The 23,791-nt window shown below is 41.9% G+C and overlaps 1 protein-coding gene across 1 annotated transcript in view; it reads right to left on the reverse strand.

The window, feature by feature from the left end:
* The window catches only part of epha4l (eph receptor A4, like), a 115,079-nt gene that overhangs the window by 33,582 nt on the left and 57,706 nt on the right, over window positions 1-23,791 (reverse strand). Inside the window, exons 6-8 of the mRNA XM_069896689.1 lie at window positions 5,784-5,908; window positions 4,382-4,541; window positions 3,768-3,879 (exon numbers count right to left, since the gene is read on the reverse strand). Of these exons, the coding sequence (XP_069752790.1) occupies window positions 3,768-3,879; window positions 4,382-4,541; window positions 5,784-5,908 (397 nt within the window). The remainder of the gene's footprint in view (window positions 1-3,767; window positions 3,880-4,381; window positions 4,542-5,783; window positions 5,909-23,791) is intronic.

Below are 23,791 nucleotides of genomic sequence, written 5' to 3' on the forward strand. Positions count from 1 at the left end.
GTTTGCAGTAATATAAACAGTACTTCACCTTTGAACACATGATTGCTCCCAACATGGCAAATATGCCCTTGACTGGTTACCCCTCCAGTTATCTTCGAACAATTTTTTTCTCTGATGCAAAGAAATCAATGAGGCTAAAGGGTGACATTTCATTTGCTAAGGGTGATCCATTGAGACTCAATCACCAGATTCTTTTTATGAAAGGCAGAAAATGTACCATCTTCCCCACTCAATGAATCTCAATGTTCTTAGGTTGTGAGTCAAAATTAGAATTCCACTGAATAGTACCATCAATCCTGTCTTAAATAATAAACCCATCAAAATAACTGGATATGATATTAAACTACCATGCTTGTCATTTCCATGTCATATTAGAATAATTTTTCATAAGGACACAATCACTAAATTATACCATCTTTTACTTTTTGCTTTTGTTCTCGGAAACAGCTTCAGGTTAAAATGCCTCCATAAAATTATTATTCATCATACCTTACTCAAAATGTAACCTGACAGATATTTCAAGGTTACAAATTAGAGTTGCAGCTTGGCAAAAAAAAAATGCCAGTGGCCTGAAGAGTATTTTGAAAATTTTATGCGATTTTGACAGAATATACGTTCGCAGGTTAAGGTACTATTTTTATGGGGAAAATAAGACCAAGGGAAAAATGAAATATTGAACAACTACTAAAGTCTTAATCTTCAGAAGATTTTTTTTTTCTTTTTGCAATATTTGGAACTATCAGATAAATTGGTTTTGCTTTTCAATTTTCTTCAATCTCACTGGAAGTGTAATTTTATTGTACCCCCTGGCTTTAGCCCAATCTCCAATACCATTGATCTTCATTCCAAAGGAACAGAATTCTGGTGGGTTTTAGAACATGCTGGTGTTTTGCTAGTTTCCATTTTGTGGGCCATTATGGCCTGGATTCATTCAAGTTTCTTGGAATCAGCCATGATCAATCTTAAATCAAGGCACCTTTTATCATCAGGTGGCTTATAGCTAAATATAATCTAAGTACTGAGGTTTATACAGGTTTGCTTTCCAATCAAGATCATTATGAGCAATCCTCCGAGTGATATCATTTGGGACCAATTTTAATGTCACCAAAGTCAGCAAACCATTCATCTTCTTCCCATCTTGTGTCAACTCCCTAAAAAACCGAGTTCAAGCAGAGTTGGTGAGCTCAGATGAAATTAGAAAGGCCTATGACAGCCGTCAATCAGGTCTGCTGCAGAAGTTGATGAATCTTTCATTCCAAATTCTGCTTTCAAAGGAAGAACTAACCTGTTTTAAAAGACCCTTGAGAATGAGTTCAGTGATTGCAAGGTTTACGGGGAAAGAAACCTCCTGCTGATTTCGTACTACTACGCTCCCTCAAGTGAAATATAGGATTTGGAAGAAGTGTTCAGTTTAGCAAGGATATAGAATGTGCTCAGGTATATCAATATCCATGGATTAAGCAATCCGAGTCTTGAAGGACAGGATAACAGTCTGGAATGATGGTAGCAGAAAGAGAAAAATTAGGACTAAACCTTCCTGAGATTATCAAGAAAAGTATCTGTCCATGAGAATAATGATAAAATTAATTACTTTATGGCATTGGAAATACTGTCAAGTGACAATCACTAACTGTCATTCAATTTGAGTACTGCCTGGGCCACTGGGACCTCGTTTTGTATCAACACAAAGATGGACAAAAGAGTTGAATTTAGACATTAGGCAAAGGTAGCTGCTCTTGATATTAAGGCAGGATATTAAGGCAGGTTAGGTAACATCTGCAGAAAGATCAACACCATTAATACCGTCAACAAGCTTTCATCAGACCTGGGAAAGTAAGAAAGTAAATTAGTTTTAAATTGCAGAGACTGGGTGAGGGATGGACAAGGACAAAAGGATATCTATGACAGGGTGGAGCCAGAGATGCTGAGGTGATTCCAATTTTCACAGAGCTGTCTTAATAGATTCATTAGTTAGAGAGTGAGAGAGAGGAAATAAAAAAAATTGACATATTAAAGCTGTGAAATACAGGTCAGAGCTGCTCTTGAAACCCAAAAGGAGAATACCAGAAATGGCATGCAGATCACAGTCTGCAGAGAAAGAAAAGCCAAATTAAATTTACCACGATTAACCTAGAGAAGAATGGCCTGGTTCTGATAAAAACAAATAAAGTAATTATTAAAACTATTGAAGATATTGAGTCTCAAAGGCTGCAACGTGCCTAGCTAGAAGAAGCGTTTACGAAGGTCCTGAGAGTGGGAAGAACATTTAGAGTGAAAAGCGACTAGAAGTTCAGAATTTCCTAATCTGACAGAAATGTTTTCCAAAAGAGATACCCAATTTGCATTTGGCTTTTCTAATGTAAAGATGACTACATTGTGAGCACCGAGGTGAACTGCTGCTTCAAATGGAAAGACTGTTAGTCTCTAAGTGATGGGAAGGGGTGGAAGGACAGGTGCTGCATAGATCAGGAACTCACAAAGGGATTGGTTATTTTAGAATGCTGAAAAGAGAGGATAATAAATGTTCAGCAATGGAATATTATTATAGGTGACATACAATGTGAACATAGAGGCTCGTAGAGGAGATAAGAAACAGCTATTCTATCTTTGTTCTACTTGTTCTAGGGATGAGAGCAGAGAGACAAGTATTAGATGGGAAATGGTCAAAGACTGTCTCTTGTGGTTAAGGTAAAAGGAAGGCAGTAGTGTGGAAATGATCATCAGAAAAGTTGGGAATGGGAAAAGAAATCTCTGTAAAAGGTGCAACCAAATCTTGCACAAAAATGGATGGTTGGAGCTATTGAAAGCTAGCCATTTTAGTTCTAGGGCACTACCGTAGGTTTTCCTCAGGGTGAATTTCACCAGTTGTTTCATCAATAACTAACCTTGGCCATACCAGATGTATGGGTAATCAAAACTAGTTTGGCAGTATTCGATTTTGCTCACAAGTCCTGTTTTAGAACAGTCCATTTGCCTGCAACATTTAGGCTTGTCTGATAAGTCACATTAGTGACAGGCAATGACTGTATTCAACTACCTGTCCACAATTTCAAAGATGCTACAATTGCTGAATTTGTCACTGAGAGCCCACACTCAGAAGATGAGCTGAATAAATACTGAGTGGAACAGTGGCAAATGTCGCAGCTCTTGATTCCTCATTGTTCTTTGTGGACGATAGAAAGACAGACCGTCAGAAGTGCTATGGAATGAATTCTTCTTTGGGCTTGGCTTTGCGGACGAAGATTTATGGAGGGGTAATGAATATGTTTCCAATATCTTTCAAGTGGTTGGAGATTTTCCATGACAAATTATTCCACTCTATTCACTAATTTAAATAACCCAATTTTTTCACCACTTGTGCACCTTAGCTGTGATGTGCAACATCAATAAGATGAATTGTATAAAACCATCAACATCACTACGTCAGTTCTCCACCTTGATGAGTACAAAGAAATGCCAAAGCAGCATCCGGATTTGGAAGTTGGCAATAATCCATTGATTGTCACTGATTCTATATCCTGGAACTCTCTACATCAACACATGGAGTACACTCACCACAAGGTGTTCATCAGTTCAATAAGTCAATTCACCACTAACTGCTTAAGGGAAATTACAGCTGGACAAAAACTGCTGGCCTTCCTTAAAAAAAAGTTCACAGCGTATGTACAAAAAAAATAAAGTCAGTGGATATGCCTTTCATTTCAATTGAAAATTACCTTGTACCTGTTGCTTTTGTACCTGGTGATGCAAAGAAAATCAAGTCTTACCTCCTACTAATAACAAAGGCCGAGATTAGTATCACAAGAAGAACTGCACTTCCAGCCACGGACACCAGCAAAACTGTGGGGCTCGCACCATCTCCAATGATAGCTGACGGAGCTGAAAAGGAACAGAATATTTACATTAGTTTTCTAATCAATAATACAAAACTTTGTTACAAAAAAACATCGCTTTAATATACAAGGGAGCATCGGAAAGATGGTTGAATTTAATCAAAAGTTTAATGCGGTTCAGTTGAGAAGAGCATGACCACATGTGCCGGAGTTAAATGTGGATCTTTATTGAACTCAGCTTGGCTCAGTCAGGGTAATGATGGAGTGCAGCTAATGACAGATATCCAAGTTGGAAAGTGCAAAGTGCCTTGTTGGTTGAAGGGCAGTTTTAGCTTTTGCTGTGATGCTGTTATTTTTGAATAGCTTGTTGGCAACTCAGTGTCACACATGAGGGTCACATATAACTAAAGGGACAGAGGCTGTTTATTTACAGACAAATGATGCTCATAGATGTGAATTCAACATAGTTCAATACAACAGGCAATGCAAGTTGAAAAAAAATCAATGGGAAGAGCATTGACTGAAACAATATCTGCATTGATTAATACCTGAGTTTGTTATAAACTGAAATGGAGCACTGAACTCGCCATATCCTGCAGCTGTTCGCGCACGAACATGAAACATGTAGGCTGTTAAAGGGTTCAAGCCCTTGATTTCTGTATTCCTTGAGAGAGTTTTAACAATTCTGTAGCTGCGTTCATTCTGATCCTGTGCAAGCAGATACATCATAAATGTTGTTAGAAATGAACCAGTTAGAAAATAAATTGGCACACCAGAATAAAACAAATTAATTCAGAATAGACTCTTATTTATGAAGAATGGGAACACTATAAAACAAATTCATTGACACTATCTTTTTGTTCACAGTAGAATTGCAAGTGGTTGAGAGATTAGATTATTAAGCAATTACTGTGCAAACTTCATATTTATTAACCTATAGGTCTTTCTTGCCTTGAGGATAAGCAGAAAGAAAAAATATACAGTAAAACTCCGATGATCCAAAATGGTCGGGACTTATGTTGGATAAGCATTTTTTTTTTGGAAAACTGGTCATTTTTTAAAAACAGCCCCATAGCAACAGCAAATTACTTGTATGAATTTTGAACAATTAAAAAAAGGGAAGGCCTTTTAAGCATTAAAATAATGTTTAATTCTCACCCAAAAAATGCTGGCCGCAGACGATCACCGACACATCCCAACTGCCAATCCCCAACACGAACCCACTGCTGTCACTGATCCCCATGTCGACGTGCTCCTGCCTCTCCGGTCACCAGAGCTCCCGATCCCAACTCCGAATCCTCCCCTAGGCCTAGATCACATGCACACTGGCGAATCTGGGGTGCGTGTGTGGTAGTAGGCCGAGGTGACAGTTCAGGGTCGGGGTCGGAAGCTCCGCTGTACTGAGGAGAAAGGGAGGGAAGGAAGGGGAGAGGAGGGAGGGAAGAGGTGAGGTAGGGGGAGGAGATGCCACTGAACCCGTGGTCCTGCTCCTGCCCAGGAGGCTGGTCTCCTTGATGACACCGGAACAATAGATTTTTTTCAACTGCTTGTGGCTGGGAGACAGCGGCACACAGTTTGAGAGGGAGAGTTGGAGAGAAAAGCCAATAAGGGAAGGTAAAAAAAAAAATGGAAAGCAAGAGGGGAAGGAGTTACCTGAAACAAGGACAATTGTCATTCTAATTTCACATCAAGTGAATTTTTTTCAACCTGTGAGGTCAGTTCAGCTCCCAAAAAAATTGGATAAATAAGGATTTTTGATTTGTTTGGGATATCCTCATTTATCCAAAATTTTTTTTAAAAATTGGATAAATGAGGAATTCAGAGAATCTGATTTTAGATAATCAGAGTTATTCTGTACAAGTAACAGCATTATCTGAAGGATTTGGTGAGGATCAAAAAATCTGTGATATTCCAGGTTTTCATTATTGTCAACAGATGTTGATCACTAACCTTTTCATAGTATTTGATCTCATATTCTAGTATTACACCATTTGGTCTCTCAGGTTCTGGCCAGACCAAAGTCACACCATGTCTTGTTATCTCCTTAGCTTGAATTATGCCAACAGAAGACGGAGCTGAGTGAAATAAATGCACCAGTTTACATGTCAAAATTAATTCACTTGCTGAATAAGACCATTCAAGTACAAATACACTTCTCCATGCATTGAGGGAGCATTCTTAAATGATCTTCAGTGAAATGCAATATCTTGTTGATCTGGGATTTTCCAAATCAGCTGCATTCTTGTTAATTTTTTTTTAAACTTAATTTTAAATTTAGACATGCAGCATGGTAACAGGCCCTCTCAATCCATGAGCCCTAGCCACCCAATTAACCTACAACGGTGGATTGTTTTGAATGGTAGGAGGGAACCGGAAAGCGCGGAGGAAACCCATGCACGCACGGGAGAACATACAAACTCCCTACAAACATCACTGGATTCGAACCTCGGTCGCTCATGCTGCAACACTGTGGCGCTAACTGCTACGTTAAACGTGCCACTCTTTTATATTCTGATTTGTCTTTTCCCAAATATACTAGTGATCTATGAACTTTTGCAGATTTTTAACCTAGTTTTAGGGACTTCAAAAATAGGAAAGTGATCTTTAAAAGGAACACATGAGCAAAATGTGCTAAGTTTTCATTTTTAAGAATAGAGTCGCAAGGAAATCCATTTACAGGTCAATTGAAAACATGACCCTCTGTAGCCTGTGCAAATGATTTCATATTGATTGAAGATTGATTCCTGCTGTCACAAAAGGTCATCCCCTGCTGTTATTTGTCAATATCACTGAATGCAATGATTTAGTCAGATTAAATGGGAACAATGACGTTTGTCTCACTGAGCCAGTCTTTTTTTAATCAAAAGTGTGTTGCCATTGATTCCAATTACTATGACTTTAAAATTTCCAATTACTATGACTTAAAAGTCCAGCACCTCCAAATGGAACTAAAGAGACTGATTATCATAACTCAGCTGGTAATCCTCTTGTCTCAGAGCTGGAAAGTTGTGAGTTCAAGTCTCAGAGCTGGAACTTGAATTCAAAAATCAAAGATGACCCTCCATTCTTATACTGAGGGGGTGCTGCATGGCTCTGTCTTTTGCAGGAGCTGTACATACTGTGTCCCCTCTGGATCTCTCAGACTGACATAAAATATCCCAATGCACTATTTCATAGAAAAGAGAAATAATCTATAATATCCTGATCAATAATTATCAATCAAAATCAATTGAGTCAAGTTTTTTTTTAATGAAGTCAAATCCATTTCTGGGACCTTGCTCTGCACAAATGAATTGCTCCTTTTCAACCCTTACACAAATATTTAATTGGCTATAACTCACTTTTGAGCATGTCAAAAAGCTTTATATTCTTTTAGCAGTGAAACAAATAGGACATGCTTCTTAAAGAGAACAGTAATGAAAAATGGACAGCTGACTGAGCAATTAAGACTCATTATGAAAGCCAGCAACTTTTGTCACCTCTTTGCTCCAAGACAATATTTGTGGCAACACGATTCTATTTTTAAGTACAGTATTCCCCCCTTATCTGTGGGGGATATATTCCAAGACCCCCAGTGGATGCCTGAAACTGCAGATAGTACTGAACCTCGAACTCTATATACTTGAACACAAGCACTGTGATACCATGACAGTTGATCGGATAACTGAGATGGCTACTAAGCGAAGCTGGGGTCTACCGACTAGCCTATTGCTAGTTCTCCGTAGAGGATGTCCTTTGGCAGACTACCATCCTCGTACAATGGATGTGGTCCAGCCCGCGCGGCAGCAGAACTTCCATATTTGAACAGCCTGATGAGGCTAACTGCCAAAAAATGGTCCCTTGGTTAAGGAACCAAATGTTTCATTCCAGTCAAGAGTCAATAGCCAAAGAAAGGTTACAAAAACTTATCAAGGAATGTCATATCACGGTGAATATTTACCATAATATACAGAACATAACTTTTTTTTATTTCAACAGCTTTCCCCTGATGTTTGGAATCAGTATTGTTCTGAAATTAGGTTGTAAATTCATGAGCGATGTGGCTTTCACAGGGCAGAGAACATCCATATAATTAAATTCATATAGCCAGGAATTCAAGTCTGGATATTCAGAACTGTGGTAATGAACTGAATTCAACATGTACTAAGATCCAGTGAAAAGAACTGTTTTGCATGCAATTCAGATAAGTCCACCATGCTTTAATACAGCAGGCTACATTTTAGCCTCATTTCACATTACTCTGGAAATTCAAGCAAGTAAATCTTTGAATCATTGTTATTCCCAAATGTAATATCTGTGATAGGAGCAAACAGGGTGATGACATTTTCTGTGCAACATTCCTTTTACAGGGGACATCATAAACTAGGTTTGGACTGCTTCAGCTCAATCCACTGTATCCATTCCTCAGCACTGACCCCCTCTCAGCACTAACCCATCTGCACCTCAAAGCAGAACCAACCCAACCCTGACACCATGATCCCCTGAAGTCCCTAATCATCCCACCCACCGCATGATCGTCTACCAGTGGAGATATCAATTTGCATCTCCCACTACCACTTGTCTCATTGTCTGCCCAATCTTCAGTGTGATCCCTCTTCTACGTGACCTAAGATATAGGGCTCCAATGCTTTTCCCATCCACAAAGTATACCATGGGCCCCTGATGTCTCTCCCATTAACACCACAGTGACATCGCATGTTCCAAAACATCCCCCTTTAAACTTAACATTTAATTTTAAATACAGCACGGTAACAGGCTATTCTGGTCCATGAGTCCATGCCGCCCAATTTACACTCAATTAACCTACAGCCCCGACACATCTTAAATGGTGGGAGGAAACCGGAGCCCCCAGAGAAAACCCACACAGACACAGGGAGAACTACAAACTCCTTTCAGACAGCGCAGGCTTCGAACCCTGGTCCTGATCACTGGCGCTGTAAAGGCATTGCACTAACTGCTATGCCAACTGTGCCACCCCTTCTGCCACCATTGTTGCAAGAGCATGGACTCTCATTAAATCTCATCCATAATAGCAAACACACCATTGCCTCCGGTGTCATGTTTCACTCACATCACCACAGTGAGAGTACACCTATCCCAACCCTGTGCCACTGTACCATCAGGATAGAACCCAAGATTGGTCAGGTGAACCACTGGAGGTACCTTTCAATGAGCCACTCCTTCAGCTCAGCCAAGCATAGGAAGAATAAAATCATGCTATAATGTTTCAACTTTTAATTGAATGGCAGAAGATAGAGTTCCTTTCAATTATTGATAGAATTTTAAATAATATTTTATAAAGTATGAATGATATCCCTTGATAGAGAATTAATGGAACAAACATTAAATATATGGGGCTTCACAACATATACCCCTCTGTATTTAGCCAGAAATGAATACGTTCTAATGATCTCAATGACTTTGTAAGGTGTGCAGCAATGGCATGCAAGGCAGTTGGCCCTTTCAGGTGGACCCTCCACCTTGAGGGCAGCAGCAAGAGCGGATCTTAACTTGTGGACTCACCTTTCAGGTGGCAGCCCTAAAAGGTTGCTTGCAGTGTTGCCTGGACCATCTGAATGGGCCTATTCATATCCAGAGGCACGGCGACTGGTGCCGCAGCGCCACCCATCATAAACATGTGGCATAGCAATGGCAGTCTTCTCTACCCATAATCCCCCACACAAGTGGAACTGCTCCATGTTTCCCATAACAGTTCCAGCTGCATGGGAGATCATGGGTAGGAAAGTCTGCCATTGCTAGCCGCATTTTGAGCTGCAGAGAGTGGCCCCAGTGCAGGAGCAGCCAACCAGGCAGTGCAGCCTGCACCGACCATTCCCCGTTGACATCCCCTCTCCAGTGAGGTTGGCACCCCAGGAAGCCGCTTAGAGTGGCTGCACATTCAGGTGCATTGGCGGAGCCCGGCGCTCCGTTTATATCCCTCCCGGAGGAGGGTTAGCATCGGCACCTCTAGGTGCTTCTGCCACTTTCAGGTGACTATGTCTTTAGCCACAAGGGGGGGGAGATTATGTTGGGTGTTCAGGCCACCTGAAAGGGCCTAATAAGGATCCGTTTGACATTATTGGTCTCAGATATTTGAGAGGTTTTTTCATATTCTTAAATTAAAAAATACTTCTACTTAACAAAATATTGTTTTTTTCTGACAATTGAATCCATCAATGTGTGTGCTTTCTTCTGAATCTGGTAATGAAGACTTATGACCAGCCAAGAGAAACATGGACAGCATACATTTAGCTACAGCTAAGTATCCAAAGCAATCTGCTGGAAAGGAACTTGCAAGTGACAAGTTTTAAAGAAAAACTGCATTTTCCATATTATTTTGACTTTTCACAAGAGCCAAATTTTTTGTTAATTGATCTGTAAAACTAAAAGCAACACTTTTGCAGTGCCAGTGACTCAGGTTCGAATCCAGTGCTGACTAAAGTTTGTACGTTTACTCCAAGTGCTCCAATTTCCTCCTAATCTTCAAAACACATGGAGGTTGTAGGGAATTTGGGCAGCATGGGCTTGTGGGGTCGGAAAGGCCTGTTACCATGCTGCATGTCTAAATTCAAATAAAGTAGTAATATTTTTGTTGCTTAAAATCAAATTGCAAGCATCAATGTTTCCAATCTTTTCTGAAAAAGTAAGTAGTTACACTACATTATTATACAAACTAAGAGGTAAGGAGTTAACCTATTTCTGAACCTTTCCATCAAGAAGTACAGCTCATTGATCATTTTGCTGGAACTGCTGTTCTATTCCAGTAAATAGGTTTGGTTGAAATATGTCATCTGTACTTCTAATGTGTTATGGCTATCTTTAACAATTAAGCACATCCATTTGTGTTCTCAAATCAATCATGTCAAAACAAATCAACAAAAAATGAATTTGAGAACCTCCAGAGACATGGAAAGTATGGAATAATTTGGACTTTAACCATGAATGATCAGCACAAGGCTGGTATTAGCAATTTTCGTGTTTCTTGACCATTGATCCTGTGTGATGTCTTCCTCTGTATCTCATGTTAATTTTAGTATACACTATACATAATGCAGTGTCCACCTATAGCACTTTGTCATTACAGAGCTGCTACTGTTGATTACAGGACATGCAATAATAGGGAGATTGTAAATGGGTGAAGCTTGACCAAAATTTTCAGATGACAAAGCATGTGAACTCAATGTTATATCCAAATATTAATCGAACCAGTCATATTTGTCTGCTGCCTACAGTTATTTAATTAATTGATTCTTAAAATATAATTATACACATCTTGAGCAATGTCGTGTCATTGAATGTATATCATAGATCTTTGTGGCACGAATAAATGTACACTTACATTAAATAGGTTCAGTCGATGCTAAGCACACTGAACTCTGCACGACGCATACACCAGAACATAACAATCCAATGCATCAGCAGTACAGATCTTGAAAAATGTGAGTTCAGAATCTGCCACCCATACCAACATTACATAAAACTTCTGGAAATGTCCACATGATCATAGCAGGGAGTAGAAATTAATCTTGAGGGACAATATACAATTTCCAATAGATTAAAAACTAGTGTCAATATTATTGATGCAGGTGTAACTATTTAGCATTTTAGAGAGGTACAAGTTAGGATATTAAGTTTTACAGTCAGGAATTTAAAAAGATGAATGCAAGATTTATTTTTAATTTTGTTAGGGAACCATTTACTTAAGAGTCTGAAACTCAAGCTAGTATCTTGAAGTTTGACCACTTCAAACAACCATTTTTCATAGAAAATTGACTCTGTAATTTCCATTAGTGATTTCCTGTCACTCCTCCAATGCCTGATGCAGTCCTTGCCTGCACTAAATATTTAAAAATTACCAAGCAAGAATCAATCTATTAAGATCAAAAATAGGAAACAAGACAGACTCATCAGCCTGTTTACTTTATACGTCAAAATTACAGTGCAACTTCCACCAAGTAATTCAATACAAGTTGAAAATTAAAACTTGTTAAATATGGATTTAAATATGGTTGTCATGGATCATATCATTAAATAAGACAGAATTTACCCTTTTTTTAGGTAAAAAGATTGTTTAATTTAGTCTTATTTTTTTATCCAGAATTACTTTGAAATATATTATGAGAAATATATTAGACAATTACTATAATTGATAGAATTTAATGTCTTAAAATAAATATTGTTAAATAAACAAATATGGATAGGTTTTCAATTTACATTTATATTTAATTTGTGATAATGTACATGATATGACCTGTTTGTAATGTTAGAAGACTTTGTACATAGGATTTATATGTTAAAGTTAATAAAAATATTTTAAAAAGAAAAGAAAATTAAAACTCAGATTTTCATACATGTATTGTTCAAAACCATGCTTGTTTAAAAGGTATACATATTTTAGTTTGGGGTCATTGCTGGTAAGGACACTATTGCCTGTCCTTAATTGCCTTTTAGATGAACAACCTTTTAGACCATTGTTGTAGTTTGATAAAGATGCTCCCACAAAGCTATTGGGTAGATTTAGACCTGGTAATGACAAAGGAGTGGAAATATATGACCAAGTCAGGAATGGCAAGCAAGTTGAAAGGAACCTTCAGGTGGTGGTGGCCTCATGAATCTGATACCTCTATGCCATTTGCTTTAGAGGTTGTAATTTTGAAAAATGCTGTTGGAAAAGACCAACTGCCATGCTTTTTTGTCAGCTGCACACACTGTTGCCGCTGTCCACCAGTGGTGGAGTGAATGGATGGTGATCAAGGTGCCAGTAAAGTGGTCTTTTTTTTTTATTTTTGATAATATTTAACCTCTTTGGTATTGCAGGAACTGCATTTTTCCAGGCAGGTGCAAATTATTACATCAGACTTCTAATTTATATCTTTTTTAAAATTTTATTTATTCAAGGGATATGGACTTGATAGGTAAAACCAACATTGAATCATCCATCCCAAATATTGTAAGACAACTAACCATTCCTACTTCTTAAATATCAGCGCATGAGTATTTCTAACTATTTTATTAATGCAGTCTTTATGTAAGGCACAATTTTGTGCATTGTACTTCAAGAACCAGCTCTGAATTTGTGGTGTACTTAAGTTTGAAAAAAAATCCTGAATGTTTCTAGACTAAATATTCTAATTCAAAAATGAATGTTTTAATTCACTAAAATCTAAAGTATTTCTGACATTAGAACTGAAAATCTTACAATCATTTTTCAATTAAAAGTTCATAAATATGTTCTTTGACGGTATCATGAATCGTCATTGGGGCCTATAGCTTCTTAGCCTTTTGAATTAAAAGACATTCCTTCAATGCTTTGAGATAAACATTTCCCACATATTTTGGAAACTATTTGGATTCCTCTCCTTGGTATTTTAAGGATGGAGATTACTTACATTGTTAATTTGCCATTTTGTTGTATTTGAGGTTGCATGGACTTAAAAGGCGTTCGTGGGATAAAAAGCAGGCATAGCAAGAGGACATTTGAAAGTGAATTGTTACCTGGGTTTCCACAACTGCACCTCAAATTTACCAATTACTTAAAGCATGACTTTTTTTCTTACGCAGCTCATATTTTGCTCATCACTCCAATTATCTGGCAGCCCTAACGATTAAGATTAAACCTTCATGAACATCATAATGCACCAGTGCCATTTCAGCATATCTGCTCCAAGAGATTTTTTTTTTAAGAAAAATATGTAACGTGTTCCAAATATTGTTAATCATAGCAGTATGATGTAATTAACACAAAAACCTAAACGACCAACTTCTCGGAATACAGAGCTTCTGATTGATTTCTCATCACTCTAAACCTCTATGGGATATTGGAAAAATGTCTTTTATGTTGTTCAGTCTCAGGAAATGAGCAAGGCAGTTATTATGTAAAGTCACCATCTATGATCAGGTGCAGTTGCTCATTCAAAGTAGGATAGCAATCATAAAATTGGAATGTTTCCCGGCGGAATACTAACTCAAAGCTGGATCTGTTTTGGAACTCAGCCGATGAAATAACGGAACTGAAAATGAACAAAATCCGTTTGGCAGTTAGTTAATATTGCTTGCCGAAGATCCTAATGCAAGGACAGTAATTCGAGAAAAGAAACATTTAGTCATATAAAATAATGCTGAAAGTATGCCCAGTGTACTTGCAACTTCATTGATATTCTTCCTGGTCTTGCTCAGAGCATTTATGACTGCTTGCAAATATTTATTGAAATGTATTTTTTTAATATATGTATATGAAAAGGGACTTAAGTCAAAGCATTGTTAAAGCAAAATAATTTCATCATTACATCGCGGATAAAAAAAACAACTTTTATGAGTTATAAAGTTTAACAATTCAGTGTGGAAAGTTTGTGACCAGTTTCCCTTTTTAAAAAGTTCCTCCTTTTTATGCTGTCAGGAATGTTCTGTTGCAATATAAACTATGCACAGGTAAAGTGGTTGTAATCCAATGCTCCAGGGCCTGATACATTTCTGAAGGAATGCAGGATAGGAAGGGAAAGATAAAAGAATTTAGTCACGCAACTCTATAACCTCCTCTTTAATGATGGCCTGTTCACTTTGAGGAATGTGGATGCATTTTGCCTGAAACTATCTCACCATCTGTTTTGTTTGTAGTTAAAAGACATAAAGCCTTTTATGAGCAATAAAACTTCCATTAAACGGCAGGAAAACCAAGGTATTTGGGATGACCATGCAGTGAGATAAACTTGACAGTGAACTAATGGATGGTCTCCAGCCTGACCTGATGGAATTGTTGGGAAACTCAAAAGACCATCAACTACATTGAGCTAAAAGCCTCTTGTTTATTGTGTACTCAAAGTACATTTAGATTCTCCAGTGCAGCCAGACAATTGAAAGAAATTAGGAACAAAACTTGTTCAAAATATTTCCTGGTTTAAAATTCACTGAAGAGCCAGCCAGCTGAATTCTATTTGAGTATCTTCCTTGTGCGTGGTGCTTGATGTATAGGGTCAAACATATGCAGCAATAAAAAAACAATGAGATATAAATAAAGAGGAAAATGTATTTTGAAGAAGAGGAAAAGTAAAGAGAGGAGACTGATAATTTAATCAAAGGGCAATTTTTAAGGAAAGACTGAAGATGGAGAGAAGAAACTGGCTTAGGGAAAGTAGTACAAAGCATTGATCACAGAATACAGGGAGGGTACAGAATGAATATTGGCTGATAAATGCTGCTAGCTCCAACCATTGACAATGTTCCAAGCCATTCAGCAGCATTAAGAGGGAACCAAGATGGTCAGTGTACTTTGTTTTATTCTCACATTGGTTCTCTCTCTACTGCTCTAGGTGGTTGGGGCGGGGGGGGGGGGGGGGGGGGGGGTAACTTTTCCTTTGTGCAATACAAACCAGAAGAGGAAAATTTCATGTCTGAGTAGAGTTATGTGCTTATTGCTCAAGAGGCTGACTGCAAGTGGTTTCAGTTTTCCTCTGCTTGGAAGGCAGTGAATAAAATCTCTGCTTGTGACATTATCCCATAACATCTGCTAGAGAATAGCCTGCAAGGGCAGTGCTCAGCTTTGATGTCTAACCATCATCAATTTGTTTCATGACACTCACTGGCTGGCTTCTCACAGTTGAAGCAGACACTTGATTGAGATCCTTGTGGGATTTTAGCACCTAACATCTGCATCTCAGCATGAGTAACAGATTCCAGAACTGGTTTGGAGGTTATTGTAGGAATGACTTCATCAGCAGATCCACCTGTCATTATTGAACAGTGAAAACACAATGCTGGAGAAACTCAGCAGGTCAAACAGTATACTTCTAATATCAAAGATAAAGATACATCACCAACGTTTCAGGCTTGAGCCCTTCATCACGGTAGGAACAAAATGCAGTCAAGTGCCCGAACAAAGTGGCGGTGAGGGTGCAGGGGCACGAGCACAGTCCCACAAGCAAACAGGGGGAGGGTGAATGTCACTTTGAATGAAGAGTGAAGGGGGTGGAGAACTGGAGGATATAAGACAGAGGGATGGGGATGAGAGAGAGAACGGTGAGTAGGCTAGAAGAGACCGGAAATATTGATATCGTTCTCAATTCCTTCCCCATCCCTCTGTTTTCTTTCCTCCAGCTCTCCACCTCCCTTTCCTCTCCATTCAAAGAGACATCCACCCTCCCCCTGTTTGCTGGTGTGCCTTCCCTCCCTTATCCACCTATTATCTCTTGCCTGTGGAACAGTGCTCCTCTCCCAGCCCCTCCCTCCCACCACTTTGTCCGGGCACCAATCTATAAATATGATGAAAGGCTCAAGTCTAAAACATTGGTTATGTATCTTTAACTTTGCTATTTGACCAGATGAGTTTCTCCAGCATTGTGTTTTCACTTCAATCGCAGAGATATCAGGCTTTCATGTTTTACTATTGTTGACTAACATAGGATTTTCATCAAATGTTGATCATTTTTAATACTTAAAAGGCACTGGCACTCTTCAGCCAGCAATTCTGGAGACCACTATCTGCTAGAAGATTGCATAGCTCCGTGTGTTCCTGTCTTCTGTACCCAAAACAATGCATTGTGATCTACAAAACATGTAAGGAATCCTGAGCTCCAGCTCCAACACCAGACTCTCCCAATTCCTGGGGGAAGAGTTTAGTTATCTTGAACTGAGGGCCAGGATACACTTTTGCATTAGGGCTTCGATTGAGCCAGAGCTGGCATTTCTATCACAGACTCATTTGAATTGAGTTGCCAACATAGAGGGAAAATATGACTGGAGATAATATTAGTTCTCTTTCAGTAAATCAACAATTTCAATTGATTTTTGTCAATTAAATGTCACTTTAATGCTTTGAATGTTCGAAATAAGTTTTAATATTTGAGTTATTTTATCTTTTTCCCTTGTTCTTTGAATGTCTCTGAGGGTCCAAAATATTTAGACATTTGCAAAGGCTTTTCACGGAGTGGCGTCATATAGCTTAGATTCAACTTTATTGTCATTGTGCCTAGTACAGATACAAAGCCAATTAAATGCAATTAGCATCTAACCAGAAGTACAAACAATAGTGCTATTTACAAGTAACAGTGAATAAAAGCAGGTACTCGAGCAAACAAACAAGTATAAAAGTATTGACAGTACTGCTCAGTGCTATGATGATGAAAGGTTCAGTAGGGCCACAGATAAAGACAGGAAAGAAACTCTTCCTGAGCCTGCTGGTTCATGAGCAGAGGTTCCTGTACAACCTATCAGATGGAAGGAGATAATACTTTTCACCCCGCCCAGGCAGCGTTTCTGAAAGATGTTCTTAATGGTTGGCAATTGGTTGCCGATAATCCACTGGGCAGTTTTCACCACCCGCTGGAGAGCTTTACGGTCCAAAATGAGACAGTTGCCATGCCACACTGAGATGCTTTAAGTGAATATGCTCTCAAAAATCCATCAGTATCCTGGGATGGAGGTGAGCTTTCTTGCTGCTCTGCAGGAAATAAAGTTTGTTGATCAAGATGGAGGAATTCAGGGGCCAGGTGAGATCATCGGAAATGTGGACACCAAGGAATGTGAAGCTTGATGCACATTCCACTACAGCTCTATTAATGTAGATAGGGGCATGATTCTGGCTCCCAAATCACCTGATCTCCTTGGTCTTCTGGGTGTTAAGGGACAGGTTATTGTCGGCACATAGCCAGGTGCTGGACCTCGTCCCTATAGGGCATCTCATCATTCCCTCTGATCAGGTCAACCACCATGGTGTCATCAGTGAACTTGATTATGGAGTTAGATCCATGTACAGGAACACAGTCATAGGTGAAAAGGGAGTACAGAAGAGAGCTCAGCACACAGCCCTCAACTTTATTCAGGGTGAGAATAGAGGAGGAGAGGTTGTTCAACTTAACAGATTGGGGTCTGTTAGTTAGAAAGTCCAAGGTCCAAATGCAGAGGGATGAGCTGATACCAAGCTGGCAAAGTTTGGTGATCAGCTTGGAGGGAATCACAGTATTGAATGATGAACTAAAGTCAATGAACAGCATTCTGACATAAGAGTTGGGGCTGTCCAAGAGGGTCAGGACAGGGTGAGATGGCATCCTAAGTCGACTTGTTGGTGTGATAGGCAAATTGATGGGAGTCCAGGGTGGTGGGCAAACAGGATTTCAAATGCGATAGAACTAGCCTCTCAAAGCACATTGCAATTATGGGGGTGAGTGCAACTGGATGGAAGTCATTCAGGCACTTTTGTGGCAGTGGTGGTCACCTTGAAACTTGTGGGGACAACTGCCTGGGCCAAGGACAGATTGAAAATATCCGTAAAGAGCCCGGCCAACTGCCCTGCACAGATTCTGAACACACAGCCAGGTATACCACCCGGGCCATGCACCCTACTCAGGGTGGCCCACACGTCTGAAAGTGAGAGAGGCAGTTCACCAGGTGGAAGTTCCACTTTGAGGGTTACCTCCTTGTTCCCTCGATCAAAGTGAGCATAGAAGTAAACATGGGAACAGCCTGGGTTCCACCACCTGAGTCCCAATAGATTTAAAATTATAAGTGGGATTGACAAGGAAGACAATTGGAGCCTTCCCCCCCCCCCCCCCCCCCACCAGTCAGAGGGCATAGATATGAGGTGAGAGGGAAAAAGTTCAAATTAGATTTGTGAAGTGCTTTTTTAAAAAAATACACCAAATGGTGGATGCCAAGCAGTAGATATAATAATAGTGTTTAAGAGGCATTTCAAGCAGACACATGAAATAAAGATACAGACCAACTTGGTCAAAGGCTGTTTCCTTGTTGTACAGCACCATGACTTTCTAAGCTGAACAGTTCTATGCTGTAACATTTTGTTGTCACCAGCAGATTCAAATAAAAGATATCTGATCTCTATCGCCTATGGCAATCTGTTGACAGAACATTCAGAGCAAGTCCCAGTGTCTTGCTGCATGAAGCACTCTATATAAAGGAAGGGGATGAGTCAGCGTACAGGATGGAGATTGAAAACTTGGCTGAATGGTGAACCAACATCAACCTTGAACTTGCAGTCAATGTCACCAAAACTAAGGAGCTGATTGTGGACTTCAGAAAAGGAAAGCCAGAGGTATACAATCCAGTGATCATTGGGGGATTAGAGGTGGAAAGGATGAGCAATTTTAAGTTCTTGGAAGTCACTATCAAAATAAAACTGACTCAGACATCTCAAACAATGCAAATGCAGTAAATGCACATTACAGCTCAAATATTGCATCAGAATGAACTCTTTTCAAACCAGTGTCATCTGTTTAATTAAGAGGGTTCTGTTGAAGCAGTCTCTCTTTAATTGAATAAACAGCCATCATCTCATGCTCACTGATAAATGAACGTTGTTCCATCTCACCAATTAACTGATTGCACATTTTAACCATGTCATCAATGGGCTTTTTTTCACCTGTGCGCACAATGTCTCCGTCCTCATCACTACTCTCCTCATGCTGATAGGTATGTAACCCTATTTCAGCAATTTCCCCATCACTTAAGGAATGCACAATGGGTGCATCATTATCAATGTTCTGCACTTCTTCGATGCCAGCTGCCTCTAAAGTGTTTACATTTTCTGCTGCAATAAAGTTAGTGATCATACTCCTCTCATTACTGACATGAAAACCTTTAAAAGCTTCACCTTTAGGCTCATTTTCATTGAACTGTAGCGGCAGCTACACTGCTACTGAAAGAACACACAACCAGACAGGTTATTGCTGGCTGTTGGGCTGGACTTATAGTCCCAGCCCGGACTTGGCTGAGAACCGCGCTGGGGGTTCCCGACGTCACTCGGGCGTCATGTGGTCCCCCAATGCGAGCTTCTGAGCCCGGTGCTGAGAAGGGGAAATCCCCAACAGCGCCAGTTTGGCCAGCTGCCCCGCCGTGTGGATTACAAGCAGGGCCAATTCACCTGCCAAGTGGCATGCCGCCACACGCCCCCCCCCGCCCCCCCGCCCCCCCACAACCAGCGCCAATGTTCTTTTAGCTGGACGGCCTCACTTCTTGGGCTGGGCCACAATCACTGGTGGGGTCAAGGTGAGCTGGCTTCAGCCTGTCCACAGTAAACAGGTCCCACCTGCCGCTGATGTCCAGATTGAACATAGACCCTGAACACTGGACCACCCTGTACGGCCCCTCGTTAAGGTCTCTGCAGAGGTGCCACGGGTGGGCCCCACGAATAAATACGTACTCTGCAGTGTGCAGCTCACTGGGGATGCAAGATGGCCGTGTGCCATGTCTGGGCAGTGGTGGGGGTGTGAAGGAGTCCAAGTGGGCCCGGAGGTGGGAAAGTAGCTCGTGTGGCGACCGCTGGGGGTTGTGAGGCGCGTTGATGAACTCACCGGGCAATACCAGCGGTGCGACCTAAACCAGTTCAGCTGATGACACCTGCAGATCCTCCTTGGGCATGGAGCGGATGGCCAGGAGCACACAAGGCAGTTCGTCCACCCAGTTGGGACCGGTGAGTCGGGCCATAAGTGCTGACTTAAGGTGGCGGTGCAGACACTCGACCAGCCCATTGGCTTGCGGGTGATAAGCCGTATGCGGTGTAGCTCTATCCCCAACCTGTTTGCGAGCAGTCCCCAGAGCGCAGAGGTGAACTGGGCATCTCGATCACTGGTGAGGTGATTCAGAATGCCGAACCGGGCGACCCAAACATGCAACAGCGCTCGGGAGCAGGAGTCCGTGTGTCCGGCATCAGGATCGCCTCGGGCCAATGAGTGGTGTGGTCTACCAATGTGAACAGGTAATGGTTTCCCCGGGAAACTGATAAGGGCCTGACTATGTCCACGTGAATGTGGCTGAACTGTTCCAGGACGTGCTCAAACTCTTGCATGGGCACCCTGGTGTGCCTGTGCACCTTGGACATCTGGCAATGGGTGCATATTCTGGCCCAGCCCACAATCTTCTTCCACAGCCCATGCCAGACGAACCGCTCTGCCACCTTACGGACTGTGGACCTGATGGACGGGTGCGAAAGGTCGTGGATGTGATGGAAGACTCCAACACGAAGGAGAGGTGACGCTGCTGGCAGGCCGACCAGGGATCCTTTGCCATGACGAGCACCTGAGTGAACGGTTTATGGTCAATGAAGATGGTAAAAGTCCTCCCCTCCAAGAAATAGCGGAAATGCCGCACCGCCAGGTACATGCCCAGTAACTCACGGTCGAAGCCGCTATACGCACTCTATTGGGCGGAAAAGCCGGCTGAAGAATGCCAGCGGCTTCAATTGTCCATTCACCTACTGCTTCAGGACGGCGCCGAAGGCTGTGGCAGAGGCATCGATGGAGAGTGCCATATGCAGGTCTGTGTGTGGGTGGGTGAGCATGGTAGCCTTCGTGAGGGTGTCCTTGTTGGCCTCGAATGCACTGCAGGCCTCTGGGGTCCAGGTGAGCATTTTGTGCTTGGCTGTGATGAGGGCGAATAGCGGCTGCATGATGCGCGTGGCTCCTAGGATGAATCTGTTATAGAAGTTGACCATACCCATGAACTCCTGCAGCCATGAGGTTGTCTGGGCGTGGGAACTCCTTGATAGCAGCAACCTTCGTAGCAGCGGGCGTGGCTCCTTCGGCCTTGATGGTATGGCCCAGGAACTGCATGGACTCTTTCTTGAACTGGCACTTGGCTGGGTTGATGGTGAAGCCGAAGTCGGCCAGCCAGAAGAAGAGGGCACGCAGGTGGGCCTTGTGTTGCGCCTGATCCCTGCTGGCAATGAAGATGTTGTCCAAGTAAATTAAGATGAAATCCAGGTCCCTACCCACTGAGTGCATGAGCTGCTGGAAGGTCTGAGCAGAGTTCTTTAGCCCGAATGGCATGCAAAGGAATTTGAACAAGCCGAAGGAGGTGATGATGGCCATCTTGGGTATGTCCTCAGGGTTGCACCAGGATTTGGTGATACCCGCGCACCAGGTCAACCTTGGAGAAAACCCTCACATCATGTAGGTTAGTCGTAAAGTCCTGAATGTGAGAGATGGGGTGACTGTCAGGAACTGTCGCCTCATTGAGCAGTCGATAGTCTCCGCAGGGGCGCCAGCCACCAGAGGCTTTCAGTACCAGGTGGAACGGCGAGGCCCACGAGCTGTTGGACCGCCAAATGATCCCCAGCTCCAACAGATGCAAAAACTCTTCCTTTGCCACCTGGAGCTTGTCGGGCAGGAGCTGGCGTGCCTTGGCGTGAACCGGTGGACCCTGGGTGGGGATGTGGTGGAACACCCCGTGGCTTGGTGAGGCAGCGGAGAACTGTGTGTGGCCTGAGGAGGGCCGGAAACTCGTCCAGGATTCGCTGCAACTCGTCTCTGGGCATGCTGATCTGCGGCTGCTCTGTACGGGAGGCGTCAAGGTGCAGCATCTGAGCGGCATGCTGACGCCTGGATAGTCCGAGGGATCCGGTGAGCATTCGCTTGATGGTCCCAGATTTGTCTTCGGCAGGCGGGTGCTGAACGAGATGCAGCACACATTTGGCGGTGGCCTGGTTCAGGGCGGCGACCACATGGTAGAATTTGGTTGTGTCGGACGAAATCTGTCGGAGGTGAAACTGAGCCTCTGCTTGGCTGAACCAGGTCTCCGGCTCCTGAACCCAGACGTCAGGCAGCCTGACAGCTATAGCACTGATCACAAGTTCACTCATGTTGGGTTCAAAGACGTTTGAACCAGTCAGGGTCACCAATTGTAGTGGCAGCTACACTGCTACTGAAAGAACACACAATCAAAGGGGTTGAGCTCAGTGAGCAGAAAACTAGTTTAATGCTGGCTGTTGGGCTGGACTTGTACTCCCAGCCCGGACCTGGCTGAGAACCATGCTGGAGGGGGGGGCACCGATGTCACTCGGGCGTCATGTGGTCCCCCAGCATGGGCTTCTGAGCCCGGTGCTGAAAAGAAGGGGAAACCCCCGACGGCGCCATTTTGGCCAGCTGCCCCGCCGCATGGATTACAAGCAGGGCCGGTTCACCTGTCTAGTGGCATGCCGCCACAGAACATTGTTGACAGTCTTCACCAAGCATTTTTTAATGTTGCTTCAGTTACGTTCAGTTACAATTCTCCATGCATTAATAAGTGCTTAAACTGCATCCTTTAAAGTGAAACTTTCAAGAAGTCTTTAATGCATATGCCTCAGTTGACTGCATTGAGCGTGCTTTACATTAAAAAGACCGGTAGTTGCTTTTCATTGAGCATAAAATTCCTTAGTCGCAAAGCTGTATTAACAATGTAACATTGTGGGGGGGTGGGGGGGGGAAAGAGGGAGTAAATGCCCAACACATTATTTCTCACAAGGACTTCAGCAGGGGGATGCGCAGAGCAATTGTCTAAGAGCAATAAAATTTTGCAGATTTCTTCCAGGCCAGCCTCTGTGCAATGTGCGTGCGCAACCAGTACTAAGTGGTTATTGAAACGATCGGTAAAAATTTCTCACATAACCCATGCTTTCCTATTGGCATAATAATTCATGGTTAACCTCTTTACACCTTTAAAGCAGTGAGGATGTTGGCTTCTTCCAAGCACTGCTAACCTTAACCTGATTATGGCTGCAGTGTTTGCACACCCAAGAACAGTCACTCTGTCCTTGAGTATCCTTGAAACCTGATGGTGCTTTTTCATCTGCGGTTGTTAATGTCTTTCTAGCAAGGTAATGCCAGTAGAGAGCTGTCTCATTTGCATTGTAAATTTGCTCTGGGCTAAGGTTTTGATCATGTATCATTTCTGCATCATCTGCAGAAGCTTTTTCACCACAGATTTTAAGACATTTTGTATTCTGACACTACTTAAATTTTTGCAGCCAGCCATGTAAATATTCACACTCACCCTCAAGGGTAAGTTCTTCGTGGAGTTTTCGAGCTTGTTTGCTTACAAGCAGACCAGGCAGTGGCATGCATTCACTTTTTTGTTGTCGCACCCACTCAATAAGCATTTGGTCAATATCTACTTTTTTTTGCCCTATGTAAAGTTTTCCTTTTATTCATCGGTCTCTGGTCATCACTCTCACTGTAAAACTTCAACAACTGTTC

This window comes from Narcine bancroftii, chromosome 9 (genome assembly GCF_036971445.1).
Source record: "Narcine bancroftii isolate sNarBan1 chromosome 9, sNarBan1.hap1, whole genome shotgun sequence".
NCBI classification, from domain to species: domain Eukaryota; kingdom Metazoa; phylum Chordata; class Chondrichthyes; order Torpediniformes; family Narcinidae; genus Narcine; species Narcine bancroftii.